Source organism: Mobula birostris, chromosome 7 (genome assembly GCF_030028105.1).
Source record: "Mobula birostris isolate sMobBir1 chromosome 7, sMobBir1.hap1, whole genome shotgun sequence".
NCBI classification, from domain to species: domain Eukaryota; kingdom Metazoa; phylum Chordata; class Chondrichthyes; order Myliobatiformes; family Myliobatidae; genus Mobula; species Mobula birostris.
Window position 1 is genome coordinate 98,870,938 of NC_092376.1, and position 20,103 is coordinate 98,891,040.

The 20,103-nt window shown below is 46.6% G+C and overlaps 1 protein-coding gene across 1 annotated transcript in view; it reads left to right on the top strand.

The window, feature by feature from the left end:
- The first annotated feature begins 1,744 nt into the window (after positions 1-1,744).
- The window catches only part of LOC140200776 (A-type potassium channel modulatory protein KCNIP1-like), a 206,914-nt gene continuing 188,555 nt past the window's right edge, over positions 1,745-20,103 (top strand). Inside the window, exon 1 of the mRNA XM_072264376.1 lies at positions 1,745-1,878. Coding sequence (XP_072120477.1) covers positions 1,821-1,878 — 58 coding nt within the window. The 5' untranslated portion in view covers positions 1,745-1,820. The remainder of the gene's footprint in view (positions 1,879-20,103) is intronic.

Consider the following 20,103-nt stretch of genomic DNA (forward strand, 5'->3'; position numbering starts at 1 on the left):
ATATTTAAAACATCCTTCACCACAGGTGATGTGCTGGAGGATTGAGGATAACCAATGTGGTAAACTGGATCAGCAGATTTGCGGATGACACCAGAATGGAGGTATAATTGACAGCAAGGATGACTATCAATGTTTGCAGCAGGATCTGGACTAGTTGCAAAAATAGGCTGAGAAATGGCATATGGAATTTAATGTAGACATAATGTACGAGGTGTTGCAATTTGGGAGTACAAACCAGAGCAGGACTTACATGGTGAGTGGTAGGGCACTGAGGAATGTGGTAGAACAGAGCAATTAGAGAATATGGAGCAACAATTTATTGAAAGTGAAGTAACAGGTTGATACGCCCCTAAAGAGAGCTTTTAGCACATTGGCCTTCATAAATCAGAGTACAGGAGTTGGGATGTATATTGAAGTTGTATAAGTTCTTGGTGAGGCCTGAGCTGGAATATTGTATAAATTTCTGGTCAATCACACACAGGAAAGATAGCAATAAGATTGAAAGAATGCAGAGAAATTTTACAAGGATGTTTCCAGGACTTGAGGATCTGAGTTATAGACAAAGAATGCACAGGTTGGGACTTTATTCCCTGGAGTGTAGAAGATGGAAGGGAGATTTGATAGGTATACAAAATTATGAAGCAGTATCCATCATAAGGACCCCCACCATCCAGCCAAATCTCTCTTCTTATTGCTGTCATTAGGAAGGAGGTGCATGAGCTTCAGGTCCTACAACCACCAGAAGATAGAACTTTACAGCACATTAAAGGCCCTTTGGCCCACAGTGTTGTGCCAACCATATAACCCACTCTAAAAACTGCCTAGAATCCCCCTACCACATAGCCCTCTATTTTTCTAAGATCTATGTACCAGGTTCAGGAACAGTTTATTCAACCTTCATGCTCCTGAACCAAAGTGGGTAACTTCATTCACCTCAACTCAGAACTGATCTCACATCCTATGGGCTAACTTTCAAGGGCTTTACAACTCATGTTCTCAGTGTTATTTAATTTTTTGTTTCCACAGTTTGCCTTCTTTGGCACATTGGCTGTTCGTTAATCTTTGGTAGGGAATGTACCACGGTCAAGGTTGATGAAAGATGGGGGTGGGGTCGCGTGGCACGGCGGTGTTGAGCAATGTATCTCAGGCCGGTGACCCAGGTAACTGGTGTACGACTGTAAGCACTGAAGTGGTGATACTGGGACCCCACGTTTGAGCGTTTCAGCATATGCTCTCAACAGCGGAATGGAAGGACGTGACCACCCAATCGTCCCCACCCGACCCGGGCCCCAAGGAGAGTGAACCCCTCCCCCTGGCCTGTAGTCCCAGACTATCGCTCCGCCCTCACACTCTCACTGGTGGATGCGGAGAGCTACCCAGTACCGGGTTCGTACGTTTCTCTCGTGGCTGGCGGAGTTAACCTGGTGGGGCACCGGAGAGCGGGGTGGGCGATTCGGCCACCACCCCTGCCCAAAGACCGGCCAGCAAGACAGCGTGAGGGGCCGGCGGGGGAGCACACGGCGCTCGCTCCCCTGCGTCAACCGGGCGGCGCTGACGGTCGCCCGAGCGGCAGGCGAGAGTTCACCGGCACTGGACCCAGTCCAGGAGCGGTGCGCTTTCGGGTTCATCGCGACCACACGCAGACCCGGACCAGGAAGTGGCGGGAGCTTTTTGGGAGCCGGAGCGCGGGCGGGAGTTCACCGGGTCAGACTCAGTTCTCACTGGGACCAGACGGACCCGGAGCAGAATAGGTGCGGTGGGCGGGGGTTCACCGTGGTAAGACTCGGACCGGAGCTGCTGCCGTCGAGGGAGCCGGGACGATGGGAGCGGTGATGGGGACGTTGTCCCTGCCGACCAGACAGAGAAGACGTTGCCGAGGTAGGAGCTCGGTGCCGAAGCCTCATTAGGATGGAGAGCACGTTCTTACTGCCGAGCTTGGTGGGTGGGAACACGTACCCTCCCCCCTTGGAGCGGTATGCCCCGACTCAGTAACTGGACGAGTTTTCCAACCTTATCCTGGACCCAGTGCCGCGCTCACGGGGAGGGGCGAAGCACCCCCGCCCCAGTGCGCCGTCCACCCCCGGGAGCGGTGGTAGTATGATATGGGCTGTCCGCCTACAACCAGTGGAGTACTGTAGCAGCAGAAAGTGGGCGGTCAGCGCCAGGTTGTATTGCAAATGGTACTTATTATAATTCAAAGAGCCCCCCCCCCCCCCAAATTATCTAAAGGCAAAATACGGTCAACCCCGAACCCGTTCCTGTGGCTGCCTGACCCACTGAGTGTTTACAATACCTAGTGCTCTGCACTATCCGGGTCGCGGGGCCAAAGCTAATGATTTGATTTTAAAAAGGACGTCATTCGGAACTTGGCAAAACGCAAGTCTCTATGCTTAGGCGATATGGGCTCGCTGGATATGTGTAGGGAGCAGAAGCCCTGCCGGCTGAGTGTAGTCACAAGTTAAACACGCTTTCTGCAGTCTCCGTTGTGTCCCGGGGACCATCGTGTTCTGGGCTCAAACACGCAAAGCGGCAGGTGGTACATCGAAGAAAAAGGCCCTTTTGCCCACTGATCACCCTCCCGACCCTTTTACGTTAATATGACATGACATCAAGCAGTTGTGGTTGTTATTAATAAAGAACAACCCGTACCAGTGAGCTTAGCCCACAGGACCTGATCGCTCGCCTGTACTCAGTCCCAGCACCCGATGCCGAGAGTCCAGCCACAACCAAAACTCCGACTTCCCAACTCCCCTTGCTTAGCCCTGGAACACAGAAACGTGCAGCGTAAAACGGTGCAGTCTTTAACCGTGCACTGCAGAAACGTACAATACTGGATGTTACATTTAAGATTGCACCAGGTTTTGCTGGTCAGGTGCATTTTGTTAAGGTCGAAAGAGCATTTATTTATGGATGTAGTTCTTTCGAGATACAGCTCACCAAGCCTTGCTGCCCAGCATTTTTTTTAAAATCCTGACGATGTTGTGGTGAAATATTTATAACAAAGAACTTTCACAAGGCCAGCGAGTCGGGTGCAACCTTTGGAACCACTGGGCCTTGTATGGAGGGTGTCAGACATTTGGAGCTGTATTTTAACTTCTCTGTGTATGACTGTTGCTGAATTATTGTGTAGTCAAGTTAGGCCATTATTTAAAGAATAATGGTATATGATCTCTGTTTGATTTGCAGAATTGCATTTTAGAGGGTTGTTTGTGTGTGCGTAATGGTGGGGAGACACTGGGGGAGGTGGTAAACACCAAGGGGAGATGTGAAAGGGAAAGAGCCGAAGGATGATAGGCATTTGAGGAGATATCCCAAGTCCAGAACCAAAGGAAGTACAATGCAGAGGTGTTATTTGGACATGAATGGTGACCTGTAATTAGCTGGACTGCCCATCATCTCTGGGAGATTGTCTAGTGGTGGAATCTGTAATCAGTTTTAATTATGAGACAGCTGGATTACACGAGTCATAGCACAGGCTACCTGACCTCATCCCATTTGCCCATGTTTGGCCCATAGCTCTAAACATTCTATCACGAATCTGCTGAAATATCTTTTAAACATTGTGATTATACTTGCCTCCAACACTTTTTTGGCACCTCATCGCACATACCCAACACCTTCTGCTTGAAGGAGTTGCTCCTCAGTTCCCCTTTTTTTACCTCTCACCTTAAACCTTTGCCTTCTAAGTTGTAGACTCCACTACTCTGTGGAAAACAGTCTTCCACCATATCCATGCCCGTCATGATTTTATAAACCTCTATAAGGTCACCCCTCAACCTCCTTTGCTCCAGGGGACATCTCCAGTGTTACCAGTCTTCCTTTATGACTCAACCTTCAGTCCCAGTAACGTTCTCATAATTCTTTTCCGCATCCAATCCAGCTTAATGACGTCCTTCCAATAGCTAGGTGACCAGAGCAGCATTTAATACTCCCGAGTGTAGTCTCACCAATGACTTGTACAGTTGTAGCATTACATCCCAAAACTTGTATTCAGTGCCCTGTCCAATGATAGCAAACTTGCCAGATGCTGTTTTCATCACCATGGATCATATGAGCTTCAGGATAACAGCTGGGTGTGGGAGCTTCAGGACCACATGTGAGTTCTGGAACCAAAAGTGGCTTGATGCAGAGAACTGAGAAGCAAAAGGCTATGTTGTGGATTAGGTCAGGCACAGGCAAGATTGAGTGCTGAGAGGTGTTTAAGACTGAAATGTCTGACTTTTGCGGTTTGACCTGAATTTGTTGAGAGACTGAAGCTTCTCTGTGAGATGTCACGGCAGGTGTGAGCCTAACATCAGCTCAGGAATACAGGTGCATGGAAATAGTTTATACTCATATGAAAGTTTCACAAAGGGAGTCACTTCAAAAAGCCCAGAGTGGAGGAAGTAAGTGTGATTTCCACCAAGAGTTTGTCAGGTGAAGTGCAAGGTGGTGTGAAAGCAAAGGTATGAAGATGGAGAACCTGAAGCAAATAAAAGAGAGATTCTCAAAAATGACCTTGTGGTATCTAGAAATGTCCCCAGTGTCCCAGTATCCAGGTAGGAACTTTGGAGCATAAATTGGTAATGGATCAACGAAATGCACATTGGAAAAGTGAAGCAACACACATAAAAGTTGCTGGTGAACGCAGCAGGTCAGGCAGCATCTCTAGGAAGAGGTACAGTTGACGTTTTGGGCTGAGACCCTTCATCAGGACTAACTGAAAGAAGAGCTAGTAAGAGATTTGAGAGGGGGAGGGGAAGATCCGAAATGATAGAAGGAGGGGGAGGGATGGAGCCAAGAGCTGGACAGTTGATTGGCAAAATCAAAAACATTAGGATGGATAAGTCTCCAGGTCAGCTGGGATATACCCCAGGTTATTACAGGAAGTGAGGGAAGGGATTGCTGCGTGGTCTTTGCATCTTCACTGGCCACGGGAGTGGTGCCAGAGTCGTTTATTCCTTTGATAAAGAAAGGGAGTTGGCATAACCCTGGGAATTATAGACTAGTGGCCTGTCAATAGTGGGCAAACTTTTGGAGAAGATTCTTAGAGAAAGGATTACAGAGCACTTGGAGAAGCATTGTATGATTACGGTTAGTCAGCATGACTTTGTGAGGGGGAGGTCATGCCCCATCAGCTTCATTGAATTCTTTGAGGATGTGACAAAGCACATTGAAGGTAGAGAAGTGGCTATGGCATATATGAATTGCAGTAAGGCACTTGATAAAGTTCCACATGGTAGGCTCATTCAGATAGTAAGGTGAATTGAGATCCAGAGTAACGTCTGTTTGGATTCAGATTTGGTGTAGTGGTTCTAGATGATTGAAGATTGGTGACCATTGGTTTTATGCAGGGATTTGCTCTCAGTGTGAGTTTTATAAATGATTTGAATGAGGAAATGGAAGGGTAATTTTGCAGTTGACATGAAGGTGGTGGTATTGAAGCTAATGTATAAGGTTATCATAGTTTACAACGGGACATTGATAGGATGCAGAGCTGGGTTGACAAGTAGCAGATGGAGTTCAACCGAGAGAGGTGTGAAATGATTCACACTGGAAGATCAAATTTGAAGGCGGAATAGAAGGTTAATGGCATTATTCTTAGCCGGATGGAGGAACAAAGGTATCTTGGGGTACACGTCCATAGATCCCTCAAAGTTGATATGGTTGTAAAGAAGGCAGATGGTGTGGGAATTGGCCTTCATTAGTTGGGAGATTAAGCCCAAGAACCTTGAGGTAATGTAATATAACCGTGCTTTGGCCTTACTTGGAATATTGTGTTCAGTTTTAGCTGCTTCATTTTGGAATGTTGTAGAAGCTTTAGAAAGGGTGAAGAGAGTACCAGCAAGATGCTCGGATTAAAGAGCATAGGTTAAGCAAACTAGGGCTTTTCTCCTTGGAACAAAGGGAGATGTGCCGCAACTTTATAGAGGTGTCCAATATGATAAGAGGCATAGATCAAGTGAATAGCTGGAGACTTTTTCTCGGGGTGAAAATAGCTAATAGTAGGGATATAACTTAAGGTGATTGGAGGGAAGTAGAGGGGCTTTGTCAGAGGTATTTTTTTACACAGTGATGAGTGTGTGGTAGCAGTGGTGGTACAGGTTGACATATTAGGGACATTTAAGAAACTCTTAGATAGGCAGTTGGATGATAGAAAAATGGAGGGCTATGTAAGAGGGAAGAATTAGATTGATCTTAAAGTAGTTTAAAAGGTTGGCACAATACCATGTACTAAAATGCCTGTTCTATAATTTTCTATGTCCAATGTTCCACTCTCTCTAATAGAATGTAATTGTAACTGCTACGTTAGGCAGAAGTGTCAGCCTTGGGTTATATGTCAGGTAATAGGGAGAACCCCGGTGGCTGTGCCCCTTAACAACAGGTACTCCTGTTTGAGTACTGTTGGGGGGGGACAGCTTACCCGGGGGAAGCGGCAGTGACCGTGCCTCCAGCACAGAGTCTGGCCCTGTAGCTCAGAAGGGTAGGGCAAGGAAGAGGAGGGCAGTTGTGATAGGGGACTCGATAGTAAGGGGGTCAGATAGGCGATTCTGTGGACGCAGTCCAGAGACCCGGATGGTAGTTTGCCTCCCTGGTGCCAGGGTCCGGGATATTTCTGATCGTGTCCAAGATATCCTGAAGTGGGAGGGTGAGGAGCCAGAGGTCGTGGTACATATAGGTACCAATGACATAGGTAGGAAAAGGGATGAGGTCCTGAAAGGAGAATATAGGGAGCCAGGGAGGGAGTTGAGAAAAAGGACCGCAAAGGTAGTAATCTCGGGATTACTGCCTGTGCCACGCGACAGTGAGAGTAGGAATGCGATGAGGTGGAGGATAAATGTGTGGCTGAGGGATTGGAGCAGGGGGCAGGGATTCAAGTTTTTGGATCATTGGGACCTCTTTTGGCGCAGGCGTGACCTGTACAAAAAGGACGGGTTGCACTTGAATCCTAGGGGGACCAATATCCTGGCAGGGAGATTAGCGGGGGCTACTGAGGTGACTTTAAACTAGAATGGTTGGGGGGTGGGAATCAAATTAAAGAGGCTAGGCGTGAGGAGGTTAGTTCACAACAGGGGGATGGGAACCAGTGCAGAGAGACAGAGGGGTGTAAAGTGAGGGTAGAAGCAAAAAGTACTATGGAGAAAAGTAAAAGTGGCAGGCCGACAAATCCAGGGCAAGCATTAAAAAGGGCCACTTTTCAGCATAATTGTATAAGGGCTAAGAGAGTTGTAAAAGAGCGCCTGAAGGCTTTGTGTGTCAATGCAAGGAGCATTCGTAGTAAGGTGGATGAATTGAAAGTGCAGATTGTTATTAATGATTATGATATAGTTGGGATCACAGAGACATGGCTCCAGGCTGACCAGGGATGGGAGCTCAACGTTCAGGGATATTCAATATTCATGAGGGATAGACATGAAGGGAGGGGAGGTGGGGTGGCGTTGCTGGTTAAAGAAGATAGTAACGCAATAGAAAGGAAGGACATAAGCCGGGAAAATGTGGAATCGATATGGGTAGAGCTGCGTAACACTAAGGGGCAGAAGACGCTGGTGGGAGTTGTGTACAGGCCACCTAACAGTAGTAGTGAGGTCGGAGATGGTATTAAACAGGAAATTAGAAATGTGTGCAATAAAGGAACAGCAGTTATAATGGGTGACTTCAATCTACATGTAGATTGGGTGAACCAAATTGGTAAAGGTGCTGAGGAAGAGGATTTCTTGGAATGTATGCGGGATGGTTTTTTGAACCAACATGCCGAGGAACCAACTAGAGAGCAGGCTATTTTGGACTGGGTCTTGAGCAATGAGGAAGGGTTAATTAGCGATCTTGTCGTGAGAGGCCCCTTGGGTAAGAGTGACCATAATATGGTGGAATTCTTCATTAAGATGGAGAGTGACATAGTTAATTCAGAAACAAAGGTTCTGAGCTTAAAGAGGGGTAACTTTGAAGGTATGAGACATGAATTAGCTAAGATAGACTGGCAAATGACACTTAAAGGATTGACGGTGGATATGCAATGGCAAGCATTTAAAGGTTGCATGGATGAACTACAACAATTGTTCATCCCATTTTGGCAAAAGAATAAATCAAGGAAGGTAGTGCACCCATGACTGACAAGAGAAATTAGGGATAGTATCAATTCCAAAGAAGAAGCATACAAATTAGCCAGAGAAAGTGGCTCACCTGAGGACTGGGAGAAATTCAGAGTTTAGCAGAGGAGGACAAAGGGCTTAATTAGGAAGGGGAAAAAAGATTATGAGAGAAAGCTGGCAGGGAACATAAAAACGGACTGTAAAAGCTTTTATAGATATGTAAAAAGGGAAAGACTGGTAAAGACAAATGTAGGTCCCCTGCAGACAGAAACGGGTGAATTGATTATGGGGAGCAAGGACATGGCAGACCAATTGAATAATTACTTTGGTTCTTTCTTCACTAAGGAGGACATAAATAATCTTCCAGAAATAGTAGGGGACAGAGGGTCCAGTGAGATGGAGGAACTGAGCGAAATACATGTTAGTAGGGAAGTGGTGTTAGGTGGATTGAAGGCAGATAAATCCCCAGGGCCAGATGGTCTGCATCCTAGAGTGCTTAAGGAAGTAGCCCAAGAAATAGTGGATGCATTAGTGATAATTTTTCAAAACTCGTTAGATTCTGGACTAGTTCCTGAGGATTGGAGGGTGGCTAATGTAACTCCACTTTTTAAAAAAGGAGGGAGAGAGAAACCGGGGAATTATAGACTGGTTAGCCTAACGTCAGTGGTGGGGAAACTGCTGGAGTCAGTTATCAAGGATGTGATAACAGCACATTTAGAAAGCAGTGAAATGATCGGACAAAGTCAGCATGGATTTGTGAAAGGAAAATCATGTCTGACGAATCTCATAGAATTTTTTGAGGATGTAACTAGTAGAGCGGATAGGAGAGAACCAGTGGATGTGGTATATTTGGATTTTCAAAAGGCTTTTGACAAGGTCCCACACAGGAGATTAGTGTGCAAACTTAAAGCACACGGTATTGGGGGTAAGGTATTGGTGTGGGTGGAGAATTGGTTAGCAGACAGGAAGCAAAGAGTGGGAATAAACGGGACCTTTTCAGAATGGCAGGCGGTGACTAGTGGGGTACCGCAAGGCTCAGTGCTGGGACCCCAGTTGTTTACAATATATATTAATGACTTGGATGAGGGAATTAAATGCAGCATCTCCAAGTTTGCGGATGACACGAAGCTGGGTGGCAGTGTTAGCTGTGAGGAGGATGCTAAGAGGATGCAGGATGACTTGGATAGGTTGGGTGAGTGGGCAAGTTCATGGCAGATGCAATTTAATGTGGATAAATGTGAAGTTATCCACTTTGGTGGCAAAAATAGGAAAACAGATTATTATCTGAATGGTGGCCGATTAGGAAAAGGGGAGGTGCAACGAGACCTGGGTGTCATTATACACCAGTCATTGAAAGTGGGCATGCAGGTACAGCAGGCGGTGAAAAAGGCGAATGGTATGCTGGCATTTATAGCGAGAGGATTTGAGTACTGGAGCAGGGAGGTACTACTGCAGTTGTACAAGGCCTTGGTGAGACCACACCTGGAGTATTGTGTGCAGTTTTGGTCCCCTAATCTGAGGAAAGACATCCTTGCCATAGAGGGAGTACAAAGAAGGTTCACCAGATTGATTCCTGGGATGGCAGGACTTTCATATGAAGAAAGACTGGATGAACTGGGCTTGTACTCGTTGGAATTTAGAAGATTGAGGGGGGGATCTGATTGAAACGTATAAGATCCTAAAGGGATTGGACAGGCTAGATGCAGGAAGATTATTCCTGATGTTGGGGAAGTCCAGAACGAGGGGCCACAGTCTGAGGATAGAGGGGAAGCCTTTTAGGACTGAGATTAGGAAAAACTTCTTCACACAGAGAGTGGTGAATCTGTGGAATTCTCTGCCACAGGAAACAGTTGAGGCCAGTTCATTGGCTATATTTAAGAGGGAGTTAGATATGGCCCTTGTGGCTACGGGGGTCAGGGGGTATGGAGGGAATGCTGGGGCGGGGTTTTGAGTTGGATGATCAGCCATGATCATAATGAATGGCGGTGCAGGCTCGAAAGGCCGAATGGCCTACTCCTGCACCTATTTTCTATGTTTCTATATCACCAAATTGTAATGAATTAATAATCTGGAAGGAGGCTGTTTGTTCCATCCTCTTCACCATGGTTGACCTAGAATTCCTCAGCCTAACCTAACTCCCTCAATGGGCCTGTAATCCAACAGTTTACACCACTGTTCGAATGTGGACAGGCCTGTACCCTCAGGTAGTGAGTTCTTGATTCCTACCACCTTCAGCTTCCTTTCCTCTCTTCAAAACCTTACACCAATTATTTAAAATCCACAGCAGCAGGTTTCTGATGCTCAAATAGAATCCAACAGGTAATCTACTGTGGAGACACAAGATTCCAATGCTAGAATCTGGAACATACTGTAGCTGTGTCATCTACTATGTCATGGAGTCAAAACTCACCTTTCAAAGCAGAGAATTTATAGTGTTAAATACAGAAACTTCCTAAGAAAATATCAAAATAGACACACTAATACAGTATATTGACATTTATTTAATATAAAATTGAATTTACACAATAATATGTAAATTTATCCATCAAATAATGACGTTGTAAAATGCCTGTAGTGGTCTAATCATATAAACAGGCTTTCCTACTAAATATTAAAGACATGAAAGACAATGACCTAGCATGTATGATATTGAGGATCACCTGATAATATAGTGTAACTTGTTGACCTGGTAAAAGTTCACCTGAATTTAATCAGAAATCTATACTGAGTGTGACAGAGGTTAGAGTGATTGGCGATTGAGAGGTCTGCTTTACATTGTTCATCCTGACAGAGACTGTCGCAGGGTGGGCTGGTCGCAGGGTGGGTTGTTGCAGACGCAGGGTGGGCTGGTCGCATTTGCACCCAGGTGCTCACTTCACTCTGTTCCTGGTTTGTTTCATCTTTACATCTAATTTCATCTTACTGAGGGATAAATAAAAGAAAAACTCATCAATTTTCTGGACTGGATATACTTCCTTTTTATCTTTTTTGTAACTCTTAAAATCCTACTGTCTAATAGAGTATATTGACATTTATTTAATATAAAATTGAATTTACACAATAATATGTAAATTTATCCATCAAATAATGACGTCCTCCTCTCTACCCTGCAGTGACTTGGTCCCGGCCTATATTTCAGCACCCAGCCCAAAGTTGCTCTTGATTCTTCCAAATTGACTTGGGCACCCAGAGCAATCCAACCTCACACACAGACCAGTTGTATGGGTATCGGAACTCCTCTGCCAGTGAGTGATTATAGGGAGCTTGCTAAAGTGGCCAGGCTGAGAGGCAGAGTTCTTCCTCAATATAGCCAGTCAGCAGGGCCTCCAACAAGTGGAGACCCCCATGGCAGTGAACCAGACACTACTGGGACTGTGCTTTTACCTCGCTCACTTGGGTGCAAACGCTAGGAAGTGCTGATTCATTTGCAGCTTCGACAGTTGTCTTGCCAATAGAGACTTTTGTCATTTGCAGCTGTGTGCCATGTGCTGGGGATTGCAATCTGGATATGCAAAGATAGTTGTGGAATACACCCCTGGGCAACAGCCACAGTGTCAGATTATCTCGTTATCTGATGTTCTGATTATTTACTACTATCTATTTACACTTGCAATTACACAGTTGTCTTTTGCATTCTATTTGATCTTTCATTGATCCTGTTATAGCTACTATTCGATAGATTTGCTGCGTATGCCTGCAGGAAAATGAATTTCAGGTTTGTATATAGTGAAATTTGTACTTTGACCTTTGAGAGTGTTGTAACGGCACTCTTCATTCAAAACAGAGGCTGATGTAAGACCATAAAGACATAGGAGCAGAATTAGGCCATTTGGCCCATTGAGTCTGAATTGTCATTCAATCATTGCTGATCCATTTTTCCTCTCCTTAGCCCCACTCCCTGGCCTAAGTAACCAGTGAGATCTAGCAGGACTTAAGCAGTTCAAGAGCCTTATAGGGTAGAGAATTTCTTAGTCTGCAGTCCTGAACACCTCAACCCTTGTCTTGAAAGAGAGTAACTCCTGGCCCTAGCCTCCTTGGGTTTAGGAACATATATAACATAGAACAGAGAATAGTACAGCATTGGACAGGCCCTTCCGCCCACAATGTTGTGCCGACCCTCAAACCCTGCCTCTCATATAAGCTCCCAACTTAAATTCCTCCATATACCTGTCCAGTAGTCTCTTAAACTTCACCAGTGTATCTGCCTCCACCACTGACTCAGGCAGTGCATTCCACGCACCAACCACTCTCTGAGTAAAAAACCTTCCTCTAATATCCCCCTTGAACTTCCCATCCCTTACCTTAAAGCCATGTCCTCTTGTATTGAGCAGTGGTGCTCTGGGGAAGAGGTGCTGGCTATCCACTCTATCTATTCCTCTTATTATCTTGTACACCTCTATCATGTCTCCTCTCATCATCTTTCTCGCCAAAGAGTAAAGCCCTAGCTCCCTTAATCTCTGATCATAATGCATACTCTCTAAACCAGGCAGCATCCTGGTAAATCTCCTCTGTACCCTTTCCAATGCTTCCACATCCTTCCTATAGTGAGGCAACCAGAACTGGACACAGTACTCCAAGTGTGGCCTAATCAGAGTTTTATAGAGCTGCATCATTACATCACGACTCTTAAACTCTATCCCTCGACTTATGAAAGCTAACACCCCATAAGCTTTCTTAACTACCCTATCCACCTATGAGTCAACTTTCAGGCATCTGTGGACATGTACCCCGAGATCCCTCTGCTCCTCCACACTACCAAGTATCCTGCCATTTACTTTGTACTCTGCCTTGGAGTTTGTCCTTCCAAAGTGTACCACCTCACACTTCTCCGGGTTGAACTCCATCTGCCACTTCTCAGCCCACTTCTGCATCCTATCAATGTCTCTCTGCAATCTTTGACAATCCTCTACACGATCTACAACACCACCAACCTTTGTGTCATCTGCAAACTTGCAACCCATCCTTCTACCCCCACATCCAGGTCGTTAATAAAAATCACGATAAGTAGAGGTCCCAGAACAGATCCTTGTGGGACACCACTAGTCACAATCCTCCAATCTGAATGTACTCCCTGCACCACCACCCTCTGCCTTCTGCAGGCAAGCCAATTCTGAATCCAGTTGGCCAAACTTCTCTGGATCCCATGCCTTCTGACTTTCTGAATAAGCCTACTGTGTGGAACCTTGTCAAATGCCTTACTAAAATCCGTAAGATCACATCCACTGCACTATCCTCATCTATATGCTTGGTCACCTCCTCAAAGAACTCTATCAGGCTTGTTAGACATGATCTGCCCTTCACAAAGCCATGCTGACTGTCCCTGATCAGACCATGATTCTCGAAATGCCCATAGATCCTATCTCTAAGAATCTTTTCCAACAGCTTTCCCACCACAGACATAAGGCTCACTGGTCTATAATTACCCGGACTATCCATACCACCTTTTTTGAACAAGGGGACAACATTCGCCTCCCTCCAATCCTCCGGTACCATTCCCGTGGACAACGAGGACATAAAGATCCTAGCCAGAGGCTCAGCAATCTCTTCTCTCGCCTCGTGGAGCAGCCTGGGGAATATTCTGTCAGGCCCCGGGGACTTATCCGTCCTAATGTATTTTAAGAACTCCAACACCTCCTCTCCCTTAATATCAATATGCTCCAATCAACCTCACTCATGTTGTCCTCACCATCATCAAGTTCCCTCTCATTGGTGAATACCGAAGAGAAGTATTCATTGAGGTGCTCGCTCACTTCCACAGCCTCCAGGCACACCTTCCCACCTTTATCTCTAATTAGTCCTACCTTCACTCCTGTCATCCTTTTGTTCTTCACATAATTGAAGAATGCTTTGGGGTTTTCCTTTACCCTACTCGCCAAGGCCTTCTCATGCCCCCTTCTTGCTCTTCTCAGCCCCTTCTTAAGCTCCTTTCTTGCTTCCCTATATTCCTCAATAGACCCATCTGATCCTTGCTTCCTAAACCTCATGTACGCTGCCTTCTTCCACCTGACTAGATTCTCCACCTCACTCGTCACCCATGGTTCCTTCACCCTACCATTCTTTATCTTCCTCACCGGGACAAATTTATCCCTTACATCCCGCAAGAGATCCCTAAACATCGGCCACATATCCATAGTACATTTCCCTGCAAAAACATCATCCCAATTCACACCCGCAATTTCTAGCCTTATAGCCTCATAATTTGCCCTTCTCAAATTAAAAATTTTCCTGTCCTCTCTGATTCTATCCTTTTCCATGATAATGCTAAAGGCCAGGGAGCGGTGGTCACTGTCTCCCAGATGCTCACCCACTGAGAGATCTGTGACCTGACTCAGTTCATTACCTAATTCTAGATCTAGTATGGCATTCCTCCTAGTCGGCCTGTCCACATACTGTGACAGGAATCCGTCCTGGATACATTTAACAAACTCTGCCCCATCTAAGCCCTTGGAACTAATCAGGTGCCAATCAATATTAGGGAAGTTAAAGTCACCCATGATAACAATCCTGTTACTTTTGCACCTTTCCAAAATCTGCCTCCCAATCTGCTCCTCTGTATCTCTGCTGCTACCAGGGGGCCTATAGAATACCCCCAGTAGAGTAACTGCTCCCTTCCTGTTCCTGACTTCCACCCATATTGACTCAAAAGAGGATCCTGCTACATTACCCACCCTTTCTGTAGCTGTAATAGTATCCCTGACCAGTAATGCCACCCCTCCTCCCCTTTTTCCACCCTCTCTATCCCTTTTAAAGCACTGAAATCCAGGAATATTGAGAATCCATATCCTTTGTTCACCCACCTTTTAACCCCTGTGACAGTTTAAAAAAAATTCAATAAGTTCTTTCATTCTTCCAAACTCTTGAAAATCCTATCAGTCCACTCGCTATCTCCCCATCCCTGGAATCTACCCAGTGAATCTTAACCGCACCCACCACTGATGTTGGAAGAACTTAGTAACATAGAATCATAGAAAACCTGCAGCACAATACAGGCCCTTCGGCCCACAAAGTTGTGCCAAACACGTGCTTACCTTAGAAATTACTCGGCTTACCTATAGCCCTCTATTTTTCTAAGCTCCATGTCCAAAAGTCTCTTAAAAGACCCTATCGTATCCACCTCCACCACTGTTGCCAGCAGCCCATTCCACGCACTCACCACTCTCTGAATAAAAAACTTACCCTGACATCTCCTCTGTACCTACTCCCCAGCACCTTAAACCTGTGTCCTCTTGTGGCAACCACTTCAGCCCCCAGGGAAAAAGCCTCTGACTATCCATACGATCAATGCCTCTCCATCTTATACACCTCTATCAGGTCACCTCTCATCCTCTGTCGCTTCAAGGAGAAAAGGCCGAGTTCACTCAACCTATTCTCATAAGGCATGCTCCCCAATCCAGGCAACATCCTTGTAAATCTCCTCTGCACCCTTTCTATGGCTTCCACATCTTACCTGTAGTGAGGCGACCAGATCTGAGCACAGTGCTCCAAGTGGGGTCTGACCAGGGTCCTATACAGCTGCAACATTACCTCTCGGCTCTTGGGTTGAAAACTTGCACCAGGACAATGATGTATGTACAAGTATACCTGGTCCCTTTGTATATCAACATTGCCTAATCTCTCACCACTATAAAGGAAACATTTGTTTTTGTTTCATTCACTAATTTGGACAACAACATTTACATAATGTAGCTCTGTCACAGTCTGCAGGTTGTCTGACTCCAATGAAGCCTTGTCATATCCTCACCTAGAAACACAATCCCACCTAACTTTTTACAGGCTGTTGAAGATGCGAGATCTGATCCCTCAGCAAAACAAGGATAGGTGGTGAATCACTGCGGCCCAAGCTGATCCCACCAGTCACGGCTGCCAATCTGTAAGATGGATAATGGTGGAAAACTTTTCTGTTAACGGCCCACAGCTTCTGAAGGATACCAAGTTCTGAGGCAATAAATCCATTCTCTTCGTCCCAAGAAGGTGAAAGGTGTCCACACTGCGGATGACCTTCATACATATGGTGCAGTGGGCACTTTCAGGAGATTTGAGGAGATTTGGAAGGATGTTGCCTGGATTGGAGGGCGTACCTTATGAGAATAGGTTGAGTGTACTTCTCCTTGGAGCGATGGAGGATGAGAGTTGAATAAGATAATGAGGGGCATTGATTGAGTGGATAGACAGAGGCTTTTTCCCAGGGCTGAAATGGCTAACACAAGGGGCTTGGAAATAGGTACTGAGGGGATGTCATGGGTAAGTTTTTCACACAGAAAGTGGTGGGTATGTGGAATGCACTACTGGTGACGGTGGTGGAAGCGGATACAATAGGGTCTTAAAAGAGCCTCTTAGATAGGTACCTGGAGCTTAGAAAAATAGAGGGCTATACACTAGGGAAATTCTAGGCAGTCTCCAGAGTCGGTTTCAGGTGGGTACAATATTGTGGGCCGAAGGGCCTGTAACGTGCTGTAAATTTCTATGCTCTATGTTTTACCCTGCCACCAACCCATTCAGGCAATGTCACTTCAGTGCTGATGCCACCAAGCTCCTCCTGCTGAAGATGTTGATGTATCTACCCAGAGGTCTCTCTGTTACCGCTACTCTGTGATTCTTTTGTAACTCTTGCTTCACCTAGCGGCTTAATATAAGGGGTGATAACCCACTGCCCGGCCAAACTGTAGTCCTATAGTCCACACACATGCGTACCTTCCCGTTCTTCTTACGGGCCACCACTATTGGGGACACACAGGGGCTTCAGGACTCAGTGATGATCCCAGCTTCCTTCAACTTCCACAAATGCTGCTGCATGTCCTCTGAGTCTGCAGGAAACAGTTGCCGCGCCCTCTGTCTAAATGGGGTGCCCTCAGTCACCCAGATAGTGTGATGAGTGCTCTTGGAACAACCCACATCAAACTCGCCAATGGAACAGACACCTTCCAGCTTCAACATCTTCTCTACCAGCCTCCTTTTCCAACCCGGTGGCACTGGGGAGTCCCTGTACTTGAATGGCTCAGCGGTCAACTTCTCCCCCTTTTCCAATAGTTTCTCCCCGGCTTGTCTCACAGGGGCACTAGACATTACTGTCACCGGGAACAGATGCGCCAGGGGCAACCCCAGCTTGAAGGAGACCTCCCTCTTCGTAGTGTTCGTGAGGACCACAGCCATCCTGTTCGCCTGTACAACCAAGGGCGCCTGCAGTTCGGGCCTCACCAGTACCCCAGCAGGAAATTCTGACTCCCCCTCGTGGTCTTCCAGAGTGTCCACTAAGAGGGCCTCACCCTCAGGCACTCTGGGAAATTTGGTGGTCCCCATCACTCTCGCTACTTCCCCGGGCCATACCACCATTGGCTTTGACTGGGTGAACCACACGGTCCCTTGTTTAAATTCGGTATCCGGCCCAATGCAGCCACGCACTTCCTCAAAGGCAGCTCGAAACACTGGGTGCACAGACAATGTTCCCAGAAAGCTCTCACCAGCTTTCACCTTGCAGGCCCCATGAGCCTCCTCACAAGAGGGGTGTTGGTCCCCACCAGAATTGAAACGCCGCCCTTCTCAACGGGGTCTGAACAAACCAGCACCACTGTATCAAGGACCTCAGGCAGTCCCACATCAGCCTCCGAGAACTCCAACTTCACTGACAAATATCTGTCGTATGGATAATCACGAGCACTAAGCCCCCAGATCTCCAGTGCCCTGAATGAGTGTCAATGGTAGATGCTTCAGATACTGGTTGTAAAACGAACAGAACAACAACGTGACCTGCGACCCGGTGTCGAGTATGGCTTTAGCATAAATATCCTGTATTCGTAGCAACACACTGGAGCGTGGTCCCACTAAGCCTTCAGGAATTGGGCCTTTTGCGTTCAGGTGTTCCTTGGTACATTGCTGGGAACGTGTTCCCCCAAAGACACCAGGCCATTCCCTCACTGTGTCTTCTCTAGGTTTTCCCTATGACTCTCCCAGCTGAGGTACCCAGGGGCTCATTCTCCTTCTGGTGTGACACCTGCTGCCAGCAGTCCTCCGCATAGTTCGTCCGCTTGGGGGATCCACCCCCCCCATCAGCTCCATCATATGGGGTGTCACACCCGCTGATAACAGCCGACATATCTCCGTTCTCAACTCTGCCACAATCTCCTCTACCGCTCCCCAGAGTAGGCTATCTGTGGTCACTTAACCGCAGCGGACCACTACCGAGGACCGTACCCTGCTGACGGAGTCCTCCCGCACCTCCAACACGTTCTCCTCTTCCCGTATCTCTCTGATCAGCTCAACAAAAAATGGAGAGGGGGGCGCGTCTTATGAGACTGTCTGAGACCCTACGCAATCAGGTCATGGGACTGGGCACCCCTGGCTGTCTGGTCCACTCTTAACTGATTCACCTCGGCCACCTGAATGATCCCTCTGTGCCACAAGCAATTTAGCTGCCTCTCTAGCGGAAAAATAAAACCAGAAAGCCTCTCCCCCTTCTCCTGAGGCATGTTCTGAAACCCCACCATGAGCTCCATTGGGCTTCCTGTCGCGCCAAAAGCATTGTCCAGTGCTTACATGTAATTGACAGCTGTCGCTACGGGATACCGTAACCTGACGGCTCTCATGTCGTCAGCGGCCCGCCCACTCAAACTCTCAACCAATCTCTGTCACTTTACATCATCAGAGCACTGCCACTCATCTGCCAACTGAGAGGTCCGCTGGGCCCGAGTCTCATACTGCTCCTCCACTTTAGGGGTGGGTGGTATTCCAGAGAATAGACGGAGCCTACCAAAGCTAGAACTTTGAATCTGATTTTTCCATTTATTCGCTAGAGAAGTAAGGGCGGATACTAACTCAGAATTCTCACTCTTCACCGGGGGATGTGGACTAATTAGACATTCCAAATCTAACCACTCTTTCCCCTCACTCCTCAGAAATGACAGAATCCTGTCTTTGAAATCTCAGAGCTACCTCAGTGCTGGTCTGCATTAAAACGAGAGCTGCGCCTGGCATTTTATCAAACCTCCGCTCACAATCACATCTTTAACAGTACTTAACAGTGGAATTAACAATTCATCCAGAGGACAGATATCTGCCCCACTGGTTCATTGCTCAAGGTAATCACACAGCATCCAACGGAATCAATCGCTGACAAGCTCCCACAATTGTAACACTCGCTTCGCCTAGTGGCTTCATATTGGGGGCAATAACCCCCTGCCTGGCCAAAAAAGAAATTTTGTTTGGGTGGATGCTGCACGATGTGTCCCCTGTTACAAATCAGTACCCTGAAATAACAAACAGTATACAATATGTGATTAAATGATTAAGCTTTATAACTCTTACTTTGACTGTATGGTTAGTAGAGAAACAAAATTTAAAAAAAGGCCCAATCTTATAAACAGTCTGTGCTCAAAGTTGGAGCTCACTCATAGGCCGATCGGTCCCCATCGACCTCCGATCGTCGCTGCCCTTCGGACCCTCGCTCTGAGTCCACCCCATTCGGCGGTCTACCAACTCTGTCCATTCGCGTCTTCTCTCCTCGTATCTCTCTGTCTCTGGCAGAAGCCTGCGAGATCCACTGCTTCCAGATTCACAAGGCAGGGCAATGAAATCCTGATTGTCTAAGATGCATCCCATAGTCCTGTTATCTCCAGCCATAACCCAAACATTGCTGCTACAGAGAAACCGTTACTTTAGCAGTGAACATTACAAAGAAGTCATTACATTAGCAGTGAAACCGTATAGCGCGTTACACTTTCAAATGTAGTCTGACATGGATAATCACTCACACATCAGCTGGGGTTGTTTGCTGCCCATTTTCACCAAGTGCTGAGAAGTAGACATAATGGGCAGCTCTTCCTATGGTTTGACAGTTTCCATTAATGACTCAAGCTTATTATTCAGATTTATATAGGTAACAGTTTAAAATCATCATCTGTGTTGGGCGGTGCGGAGAGTGGGGGCGGTTTGGGATTCAGGAACCAGATGACTAACCTAGGTCTTGGATTGCCAGTCTTATAACCCAGCTACCATACAAAGATGAACACATAAACTCTTGAAATCACTTGTGATTTCATAG